Genomic DNA, 11980 nt, shown 5'->3' on the forward strand with positions numbered 1-11980 from the left:
CGGTGCCTCTGCCAGCAAAAACAGAGCTTGGGAGGACCACGCACGACCCTTGTGAGCTCCGTTTTCACTGGCAAAGGGTTGCAGGAGGTCATTGCAGCCGGAAACGGAGCTTGGGAGCCTGTTTTCACCAGCAGCGTACTCGGGCTGCCACAGATGCCCTGACACGAGTGACATCAAACTGGCCACGCCCACTCTAGCCCCCCCACCCCGCCCCCGAGGCCAAACACAACCCTGATGTGGCTTTCAATGAAATCGAGTTTGATACTCCTGGCATGGGGTGTGCATACTACAGGGGCAGGTTTTTAAACTGTCAAAGTTGTGGTTTGTTTGTTTTCTTTTTTAGATTCTTCCTTATCTGCCTTGTTAACCAAGCATCTTCCTTAATTAACTTTCTTTTCCCCCTTGGTGTAAAGGATTGGATAATCTCCAATGTTTGGTTTCAGAAGGCACAAAATAGAACTCTGTAATCTGTTTTCTAAATGGTTATTTCAGGACACACTTCCCTGAGCTTTGCTGGGAACAGTTACATCAAATACCGGGTTTCTGAAAATAGCAAGAATGAAGAATTCAAATTGGGCCTCCGTCTGAGGACTCTGCAAAGCAACGGAATTATAATGTACACCAGAGCAAATCCCTGTATAATTCTGAAGGTAATTAAAATCAGTTTTATCTTTTCCCCCAGGTTGGGTTTCTTTCTTTTTTCTTTTCTTTTTTTTCTGGATTATATGTTTCTCTCTCTTTAGGCTCAATTAGAAATGCTCTTGTTTCAGCAAGAAAAATCCAGCTTTTCCAGTTTTGAGAGTGATAAAGTTTTAGCCACCAAATGGACGTGTCTTGTTTCTATGATGTACATTTTTTTTAATTAAAATAAACTCCAGGATGAGTAAAAGGGCAACAGCAAGACTGAGTAGCTTATTTTCTACCTCACTACAGTATCTGCTAAGGCCCTGATGGCATGCGTGCCACAAGTGGCACGCGGAGCCATATCTGTGGGCACGCAAGTGTTGTCCTAGCTCAGCTCCAGCACACATCGGCCAGCTGATTTTCGGGCCTTCCGGGCCCACCGGAAGTCGGGAAACGGGCCGTTTCCAGCCTCCGGAAGGCCTCAGGAGGGGTGGGGGAGGCAGTTTTCACCCTCTCCAGGCTCCAAGAAAGCCTCCAAGAAAGCCTCAGGATCCTGGGGAGGGCGAAAAATGGACTTACCGGGCCCACCGGTAACCTTTTTGCCATCGCACCAAAAACGGGGGAGTGCGGGGGGTCGCGTGCACATGCGCAAGGGGGGTGGGGCAGGGGTCCATTGAATTATGGGTGTGGGCACATGTGCGCACAATCCCCCCCACGCTCCCATGCTTTTGGCACACGACAGCAAAAAGGTTAGCCATCACTGTGCTAAGGCCAAGGATGTAGAAGAATTCTTACAATAGATTTAGCTGCAGATAAGATTTAGGTTTTTCCTTCTAATGGACCTTGCGATCCAGTGAGTAACAGCAAAAGTGAAGTTTGGCTTTTATTCTTCCCAAAGAAAAGTCCGCATCTTACATTTGGAGAAGCATGAGATGGCCAGATTTCTTGGGTTTTTCTTTCTTTTTGCAACCAAGATATCAACCAAAATAAATTGGAAGGCAGATATTTACACAGGTTTATTTTTTTTTTTAAAAAATAGCAAATTGCAGATCATGCAATACAGATAACGATTTGCATATGCAACCCAATAGCATCATATGTCCTAATTCACAAATGCCACCAATGTTAATGTAGTTGGTTTGTTTATGCCCGGGGTATAATGTTTGAAACCACCATTGTGGCTTGGTGCGATGGGTCAATTGTACTAATCTGGTTTGTATAACAAATTGTGATCAAACCTGTAATTAAAATTCCTGGTTTGGGTTAATTCAGAGTCAGTCTGTGCCGAAGTTGAATGTCTTATTGTTAATCCTGTCAGCTGTATGAGCCACGGTGGCGCAGTGGTTAGAGTGCAGTACTGCAGGCTACTTCTGCTGACTGCCGGCTGCCTGCAATTTGGCAGTTCGAATCTCACCAGGCTCCAGGTTGACTCAGCTTTCCATCCTTCCGAGATGGGTAAAATGAGGACCCAGATTGTTGGGGGCAATAGGCTGACTCTGTAAACCACTTAGAGAGGGCTGTAAAGCACTGTAAAGTGGTATATAAGTCTAAGTGCTATTGCTATTCGTTCATAAGCAAAGCCAAAACTGTAACAGCACCTATTGTTAAAATGCAGAGCAGGCTCCTGATTCTCACTCCCTTTGCTCCAGACATTCTTCTTCCTTTATCTCATTTCTAGAGAAAAGCCTTTGGAGCAATAAACCAAAAGAGTAATTTTCAGCAACCCCTTATTATGTGGGTCATTGCCTTTCCTGGACTCTGCTCATTTATTCTAACTTTTACGATCAAGCTATGGCAATAGACTGAATTTCTCACTTGTAGAGCAGTGCATGGCCTGAGAATAATAAAAAAAGGACAGATTATGAATTTCTTCCAATGTGCTTAGTTTTGCTCCCTCCACAAGTAGTAGCACTTCTCCTCCTTCTTCCTCTTCTTCTTCTTCTTCTTCTTCTTCTTCTTCTTCTTCTTCTTCTTCTTCTTCTTCTTCTTCTTCCTCTTCCTCTTCCTCTTCCTCTTCCTCTTCCTCTTCCTCTTTCTCTTTCTTTACTTCCTCCTCCTCCTTTACTTCCTTCTCCTTCTTCTCCTTTTTATTCCTCTTCCTCCTCCTCCTCCTTCACTTCCTCCTCCTCCTTCTTCTCCTTCTCCTCCTCCTCCTCCTCCTGTAATAAGTGTGGAACAGGTAGTCCTCGACTTACGATCGCAGTTGAGCTCCAAATTTCGGTTGCCGAGCAAGACAGCTATTAAGTGAATTTTGCCCAACATTTTACGACCTTCCTTGCCATCGTTGTTAAATGAATCACTGCAGTTGTTAAGTTAGCAACCCGGTTGTTAAGCGAATCTGGCTTCCCCATTGACTTTGCTCATCAGAAGGTCGCAAAAGCAGATTGCATGACCCCCCCAGGACACGGCAAACCGTCATAAATGTGAAACCAGTTGCCAACCTTCTGAATTGTGATCATGCGGCCTTGGGGACGCTGCAACAGTCGTAAGTGTGAAAAACAGTTATCGGTCACTTTTTCCAGTGTCATCGTAACTTTGAATGAACTGTTGCAATTTCAAAGAACTCTCTGTAATAAATATATTGGTCTGTATATTCAGTATAAGTACCCTGTTTCCCCGAAAATAAGACATCCCCTGATAATAAGACCAATTGGGCTTTTGAGTGCATGCGCTAAAATAAGCTTCCCCCCGAAAATAAGCCCTCCCCAAAAATACTTAAATGCAGACCTGGAAATCAGGTAAGATGGCAAGAGGAGTCCCATCTTGCTCCACGCGCCCTAAAATAATAAGACCTCCCCGAAAATAAGGCCAAGCGCTTATTTTGGGGTTCAAAAAAATATAGGGCCTGGTGGCTCAGCAGACTGATAGCATTGTGATTAACACCAGCTGTCTGCAATTACTCTAAGTTCGAATCTCACCAGGCTCAAGGTTGACTCAGCCTTCCATCCTTTCTAAGGTAGGTAAATTGAGGACCCGATTTGTGGGGGCAATAAGCTGACTTTGTATGACTATACAAAAGTATGAAGGCTATTGCTTAACGCACTGTAAGCCGCCCTGAGTCTCCGGAGAAGGGCGGCATATAAATCAAATTTTTATAGATATAGATATAGATATAGATATATAGATATATATATATATAGAGAGAGAGAGAGAGAGACAGGGTCTTATTTTCGGGGAAACACGAGTATGTCTGGTCAGATAATAAATACATTTACATACGCTCAGTAGAATTCAATTCAGATGACTTTGTAGTTGTCATCTGTTACACCAATCAAGACTTGCCTGAAACGTTCATTGCTGAAACAGCCCTTGGAAGTGATCCCAGTGTGGCGGGAGCTGTAGGAAGTAATATTTTAATAAATCTACCATTTTGCTCAAATGATCCTGAAATGTAATCCTTCTAACTGAACGTTCCCTTGGATGGGGTGGATGAGGCAGTCTTTTTGCATTCAGGAACTGTGACTGCAAGTCAAGGAGGGGAAGTCCCTGAAGGACCATTTGATGGTTTTATTACTAATGCTGATACGCAGATATGGTTGACATCCAAGGCACCTTTTGCTAGGCTAATATTCCAAAAATGATTTATTAGAGCCATTCGTCTCATTCCGCCTATTTGGTGAGGCAATGAAAGGGCACCAATTTGTGTATTAAAAGTTCCTTCCTTCCTGGCCCAATTTAATGACTGCCTGTGTAGGTGTGCGTAGGTGCATGTACCGTCTATATGAATTATTGATTCGTGGGGGTTTTAATTTATGGTTTGGATTTACTGCACATGTCGTTCGGAGACCTTAGGCTAAAATCCAGGGATATGGAACTTGGTTCAAGGAGAAGCAAGTGCTCCTGGTTCCTGTAGTCTGCAATTTTTTCCTCTGGAAATCTGTTCCTACTCCCACACCATTCAAAGGGTGTTCATCCCAAATTGTATTTATTTATTTTTTTAATTAGATTTATATGCCGCCCTTCTCCGGAGACTCAGGGCGGCTTACAATGCGTTAAGCAATAGCCTTCATACTTTTGTATATTTATACAAAGTCAGCTTATTGTCCCCACAAACTGGGTCCTCAATTTACCTACCTTAGAAAGGATGGAAGGCTGAGTCAACCTTGAGCCTGGTGAGAATTGAACTCGCAGTAATTGCAGGCAGCTGGATGTTAAATGCTGCCTTTGTAGGAGGCATTAGCCTCCTATGCCACTCAGGCTTTTATTGCTAAAAGTCTGTAGAGATTCTCAGTCATCCAGGTCATGGTTGTCCCAAAGGTTCTTTTTCAGGAGGCAACTGAACTTTCTGGTTTTTCTTTGAAGACGTTTCGCTTCTCATCCAAGAAGCTTCTTCAGCTTTGACAGGATAGTGGGCAATGGAAGGATTTATACTCCTTGCAGACAGCTGGTCATTTGCATCCTTTTAGAGGGTCATTGAAGCACTTGGAGCTTTATCTGTGTCTGTTGTGGCTCCGTTACCTGAGCCTGTGTCATCGGCAGGAGAGGACTCCAAGAGTGAAGGAGAGGAGTTGGCAAGGCCTCCCTCTCCAGGACCCTCCTCTTGGGCAATGTCTTCGGTGTCCACCGAAGGGCAAGAGATAGGGCCGGGGCCAAGCACGACCACGCAGCCACAGGTGGACAGTGATGAGAGTAATGAGTCTTGGCTGGATCCATGCCAGCGTCGCAGAGATAAGCGCACGCAACAGAAGAAAAGGCGTGCCCGAGATTAGGCTGAGTCACTGGACCACACCCCACAGGGTATAAAAGGGAGCGTGGTGGCCAGTCAAGCCTTGTGACAAACAAAGCTGAAAGCTTCCACGCCATTCTGCATTGCCGGACTTTTGCTATAGACTTTGCTGAATTATATTTGGACTTAAGTTACTCTGTAATTATTGAACATTTTACTTAGATGTACCAGAAGCAGAGAGACGTTATCTCTTCATGAGTAATAAACTCTTGGCAGGCAGCCACTAGGTTGCTGCCAAGTTCCGTTATCATAAGGAAAAGGATTTTGTCGGCTGGTTTGGTTTTTAACTCTTGGACATCTGTTGGTGTGTGTGCGTGTGAGACGGGGACAGAATAGTGTCCTCAGAGTCCCTATGGGAGATGAGAGGTCCCTCAAGTTGCCAGGCCCTAGACCAGTGATGGCGTACCTTTTCGGCACCGAGAGATGAAAAGGGAGCACGCGTGCATGGCACCAAGTGCCGAAAAAGGAGCACTTTGTGTTTGCGCTTATCAGGGCAGCGACCAGGAAATGGAGCTGCCCAGGGGGCATGCGCGTGCCGGATAAGGTACTTCCGGCCAGCAAGTCTTCCAGTTATTGCTGCGCATGCGCACATGCTGATCAGCTTTGCTGGCAGGCATGCACACGCCGGAAAATGGAAGACCAGTTCTTCCGGTTTCCGGCACTGCTGCATACACAAAGGTCAGCTGATCGTCGCCTGCACATGTGCGCCAGAAACCCAGAAGAGGATCTGGCGATGCCAAGCGTGCCAGGCGACATGGCTCCGTGTGCCACTTCGGGCACGCGTGCCATAGGTTCGCCATCACGGCCCTAGACCAGGTAGGACTCTATAGTTCATAACAGATATCTTGAATTGCACCTGGAAGCATAATAGTAACCAAGTCCAGCCTTGCAGAGCAGAGATGTGACATGGATATACCAAGGCATACCATCACGCCTGTATAGCTGCATTCTGGACCAGTTGAAACTTCCAAGCATCATGTCAAATCAATTTCATTGAGGGCCACATCAGGGTTATGTTTGACCTCGGGGGGGGCAAGTGGGCGTGGCCAGGGTGGGCGTGGCCAGCTCGACGTCACTCGTGTTGGGGGCACCTGTGGTGGCCCGAGCGCTGTGCCAATGAAAACGTTTCCAAGCTCCGTTTTCAGCTGTGACGGCCTCCTGCAACCCTCTGCCGCATGTGTCCCCCCCCTACCCCCGAGCTCTGTTTTTGCTGGCAGAAGCACCATTGGCCGGTCGTTCGCTGTTTCCAAGGCGGGCCTGCGGGCCAGATCTAAGCACACTGCAGGCCAGATCCGTCCCCCGGGCCTTGAGTTTGACACCCGTCATGTAGAATATCTTGCAATAGCCTGACCATTGGACAGTGCAATTGCTATAAAATGGAGAAATTTGGCCAATGCAAAATAGACGGATTGTATGCTGCTTCCGTTGGAAATCCTACCATGGTTCCCAGCTGTTTTCTGCACTTCAAGTGTTTGTTTAACCTTTAAAGTGCTAAATGATTTCATTCCGGACTATTTGAGAGACCGTCTCCTGCAGGTTTCTAAAGACGCTCCCATTGTGAAAAGCTGGCATACCGTCCTTCTCTCTCTGCCAGGAATCTCTGCGGGGGGGGTAGGGGGGGCTCCAAAAAGTCAAGATGGCCTGTTCAACCACAGAGTCTAAGCCAGTGTTTCTCAACCTTGGAAGCTTGAAGATGGGTGGACTTCAACTCCCAGACATGGGGGATTCTGGGAGTTGAAGTTCACCCATCTTCAAGCTTCCAAGGTTGAGAAACACTGGTCTAAGCCTTTACCCTTTTTTATATGCAGGTAAATGCAAATAGGATGCAGATAAAAGAGGTGACAGAACTTCAGTCACCCAGTCATGACTGACATCTCGGCATTTTTGATGCACATCCCTCCAGGGACCCTGCCTGCTCTCTTCCTTTAGAACAGAGGTCTTCAAACTTGGCAGCTTTAAGACTTGTGGACTTCAACTCCCAGAATTCTCCAGCCAGCATTGCTATGGTTATGCCAAGTTTGAAGACCTCTGCTTTAGAACATCTAAAAAGATAAATCTTATACACCAGCCCTTTAACATACAGTGACAAGGAAGGAAGGAGGGAGGGAGGGAGGGAGGGAGGAAGGAAGGAAGGAAGGAAGGAAGGAAGGAAGGAAGGAAGGAAGGAAGGAAGGAAGGAAGGAAGGAAGGAAGGAAGGAAGGAAGGAAGGAAGGAGATAGATTTCTTCTTATAATTTCAGCCTGCTCAGGATTTTCTGCCATAATACAGGCAGACCACAATTGAGCCCCAAATTTATGTTGCTAAGTGAGAAATTTGTTAAGTGAATTTTGCCTCATTTTACGACTTTTCTTGCCACGTTTCTTAAGTGGATCACTGCCGTTGTTAAATGAGCTACACGGTTTTTAAGCGAATCTGGCTTTCCCCGTTGACTTTGCTTGTCAGAAGGCCGCGAAAGTTGATCCCATGACCGGGGGACACCGCAACCGTCATAAATGTGAGTCAATTCTCAAGCATTTGAATCTAAATTCAAATCCGTGGGGATGCCACGACGGTCATAAGTGTGAAAAATGGTCATAAGTCACTTTTTTCAGTGCCGTTGTAACTTTGAATGTCACTGAGTGAACCATTGTAAGTCGAGGACTATCTGTAGCCAGAATAGGAGCATTTGAAGACAGTCAGTACATTTCAAGTCAGATAAATGTCCAGATTATTTGTTCGTTGTCTTGTCATTTCTGTATCTCCTTTCCTTTGTCAGAAATGGTGTAGGGTCTCCTGCTTCGGCGGGGGGTTGGACTAGATGACCTACAAGGTCCCTTCCAACTCTTAATCTGTCTCTCTGTTTCTGTCTCCTTGAGGAGCTCCTTGTGGTGCGTTTAATAGTCCATCAACCTGTATGGCTGAGAATGGACTGGAACAGGTGGCCCACTTCCATCCACTTCACTTTCTGGCTTTTTGTATCTGCTTCCAAAGAAGCCAGCATTGCCAAGTGTAGAAAGAAGTCTTCTCCAGCTCAGATTCAAATTCAAGCCGCAGAAAAATGCCTTCTCATAAATCAAACACCGGCTTCCCAAAATATCAGCTTCACAAGAAGAATCCCTATTTTAAAATGCATGATGTGTAGACATCGTCACTCAAGAGTTAAGAATGAATTAAGGAATATTGGGTCAGTGTGGAAATTAAGGGAGAAAAAAAAGTCTAATTTGGGGAAATAACCCGTTTTTTTCAGCAATCATTCATAATCAACTTGATGTGCTGATTTTAGAACAGACTCCACCTGGTGTTATATTCCATCATTGCAAAGAAACTCTAGATTCACTGTGTATTATCTAGCAAAATGACAAAATGCCGTATTCGGTAACCATTTTTACTTTGCAGTAGTAAAATTTTTTGCAGGATTATCAGTGAAATTCTAGAAAAGAAAATGGAAAGAGGAATCAGAATGGAATTTTGTTTCGTTTCGTTCCTCTCTCTCCCTCTCTCTCTCTCCCTCCCTCCTTCCCTCTGTTTCTAAGCATAAAAACCAGAAATACGTATCCTATTTTGTAGGAAGGATTATTGGAGAAATGTCTGTGTCAGATAACTTCTATTTGTAAGTATATCCTTACAGGAGCCTTGGTAGTACAGTGGTTTAATGCACCCTGTTATTAACACAGCTTCCTGCAATTTCTGCAGGTTCGAATCTTACCAGGCTCAAGGTTGACTCAGCCTTCCATCCTTTCTAACATAGGTTAAATGAGGACCCAGTTTGTGGGGGCAATAAACTGACTTTGTATAAATATACAAAAGTATGAAGGCTATTGCTTACTGCATTGTAAGCCGCCCTGAGTCTCCGGAGAAAGGCGGCATATAAATCAAATTAATACAAAGTCTACAGTGATGTATAATGCACTTAAGTCAACATTGACTGATTTGGAAAGATTATACCTGGTTTGTAATTGGTTGAGAGGCCACAAGGAAATCCTCTGGCTATGTATTAGACCAGGTGTGTCAAACTCGTGGCCCGCGGGCCGGATGCATCACGTGCTAGTCATGTCCATCCCCGGTTTAGCAAACGGAGGGGAGTTGTGATACGTCACATGATGACAATATGTCATCGCAAGTTTGACACCCCTGATTTAGACTGTGAAGCTGAAAAAACATTTCAGAAGAAAGCAATGCAAAGTTGTAGTACTCGCCAAGAAAACAATATGGCTATGGAGTAATCGAGAATCAAGCTCATTTCAAGGAAACTTTCAGCACATAATCGACTTTCTGTGCATTTTCTGTCTAAAGCAGGGGTGAAATGTAAAATTTGTTACGACCGGTTCTGTGGGCATGGCTTGGTGGGGGTGGTGGTAATGTGACGGTGGGCGTGGCTAACTTTTTTTTTTTTTTACTTTTACTTTTAAAAGCATTATTTTTACAACCTCTTTGGCCGAAGAGATTGTAGAAAAAAAATGCTTTTAAAAGTAAAAAAAAAAAGCCTCTGATGATCGCGTGGCTCAGTTGGGCATGGGGGAGGGCGCAGGGATTTTTTTTCTACCGGTTCTCCGAATCACCCGCCGCCCTCGCTACTGGATCAGGTGATCCGGGCCAAACCGGGAGCATTTCACCCTGGTCTAAACCATACCTGGGAGGTGATATTGATGCTAAAATCCTCATCTCGGATGCTCCCATTGTATTCCACAATTTATTGTTCCCTCTGTTTCTTCTTCAAAGCTATTTTTTGTCTCTTGGACATCGGGAAGAGAAATGCTACCTCTTTTAACGAAATCACGGGGCAAACTATTTGTGTTCCTATATTTTATTTTATTTTAAAACCTGCTTCAAAAATATTCAGTGAAAACTCAAATTTATCTGATCCTAATACATGGGTCTTCATATACGATGAACTAAATTCCCAGGCAGTGTACAAGATGATTTAATTCCATAAAAATTGTGTTGCGCTTGGTGATACAAAGCAAACCTCATGTCCATTTACATCATTTGCACAGTGATCAGGCAAATCATGTAATTGGTATCATTTGCATAACATCTTCAAATGATATACATTTTCTCAATGGCCTTTCATATTTAACAGACAATCTTAGTTCCCCTCTCCCCAGGAGTCTATTAAACAAGCTGATATTCTGGAAAACCTGTGCTTGATTTATGCGAAGGACCATTCAGACTAACTTGTTAAGCATTTTGCCATTTACTTCAATTTCTTTAAATTCTTTAGGCTATCAGTTAATTTCACGTTTGTACTTGAACAAAGGTTAACTCACCAGGTGGTTTTTCAACCTCGTTGCATTGAAGCTCTCTTTTAAGTTTGAAGTAATTCAAAGAAGTTTAGAAAGTGAGGCTTAGTGTCCATAAGAGGCTCTATCACAGTTGAAAGCTTGATGGCCTTTATGACTTCCATCATTTCCTGGAGCTCAGACCTGTGGAAAACTGTTGTCCTGCAATCTCCTCGCAAGGAGCTGCTTTCTCAAGCACAAGTGGTCAATCTCTCCTCCTTTATCTGGAGAGGTTCTGTTACAATAGGCTGTCAGTCCTTGCGGTCTCTGCTTTTTTGAAGACGTCTGGTTTACCATTTCTTGGAAATCAAAATCCTTTTTGCCTTTGGGCTGTTTTAAGAACATAAGCAGTGTCTTGCTGGATCAGAAGCCTGGCCCATCTAGTCCAGCAGTCCATCTAGTCCCTGTCACATGGCCAGCCAATTGCACAAGCTGTCCCATTAGTCTCCCAGAGATGGCCTTCAGAGGCAGTCCCATTATCATCAAGGAACTGCATCTTAATATAAGGTTCTCTACTAGGCCATCAAGGACTTGGGGGATTCCTGAATTTTGTTTTGTAGACTGTCTCCCTCCTAAGGTAGAGAAGAGAATACTTGGCATCCTCTCTCCTCCAAATCAAAGGCATGTTTCCTTGCACATCTTGCTAATATCATAAACCACAGAGTACTGCCATGTAGAAGATTTGCTCCTGTGTTTCTCATAGGACTAGGACAGGGGTCGGCAACCCGCAGCTCTGGAGCCGCATGTGGCTCTTTCATCCCTCTGCTGCGGCTCCCTGTCGCCACCACAATTTTGGGAGGAGCTTCCGGTTGGGTGGGAAGCACGGCATACCAGGAGGAGACTCTATGACAAGGGACAGGTTTTCCGGTCGGCTCCACAATTGATAGTGCTTTCGGTTAGGACAGGTAGAGGAAAATGGATGCCACACTAGGAGGAGGCTGTATGGTAGGGGAACTGGACTTCCGGTCGGCTCCAGAATTGAACGGGGGGATTCCGGTTAGGACCTTTGTGGCTCTTTGTGTGTTTAAGGTTGCCGACCTCTGGACTAGGACATGGAGCAGCCCATGTAGCCATGATCTGAGAAGCACAAAAAACCATGCAAAAGGCAGCACTTCATTTAATGCTTTAAAAAACAAAACACTCCTTTGGCTCAGAAGTAAACCAGGGAGCAAATCTTACACTGTCAGTTGTTTTGCAATACGCTCTATGTAACCGGGCCCTATGGCTTAGGGCCCGGTTATTTACGAGATCACCTTCTGCCACCGATAACCTCCCACCGGCCAATACGCTCCCACAGAGAGGGCCTCCTCAGGGTGACGTCGGTCAGGCAATGTCGGCTGGCGACCCCCCCGGGGAAGAGCCTTCTCTGTG

At 45.0% G+C, this 11980-nt stretch overlaps 1 protein-coding gene across 11 annotated transcripts in view; it reads left to right on the plus strand.

The window, feature by feature from the left end:
- The window catches only part of FAT3 (FAT atypical cadherin 3), a 626029-nt gene that overhangs the window by 570709 nt on the left and 43340 nt on the right, over nucleotides 1–11980 (plus strand). For all 11 annotated transcript variants that reach the window (XM_034408488.3, XM_087894589.1, XM_087894591.1 and 8 more), the window contains one exon: nucleotides 493–650. In XM_034408488.3, coding sequence (XP_034264379.2) covers nucleotides 493–650 — 158 coding nt within the window. The remainder of the gene's footprint in view (nucleotides 1–492; nucleotides 651–11980) is intronic.

The sequence above is a fragment of the Pantherophis guttatus genome, chromosome 5, assembly GCF_059756535.1.
Source record: "Pantherophis guttatus breed Tessera chromosome 5, ASM5975653v1, whole genome shotgun sequence".
Taxonomy (NCBI): Eukaryota; Metazoa; Chordata; class Lepidosauria; order Squamata; family Colubridae; genus Pantherophis; species Pantherophis guttatus.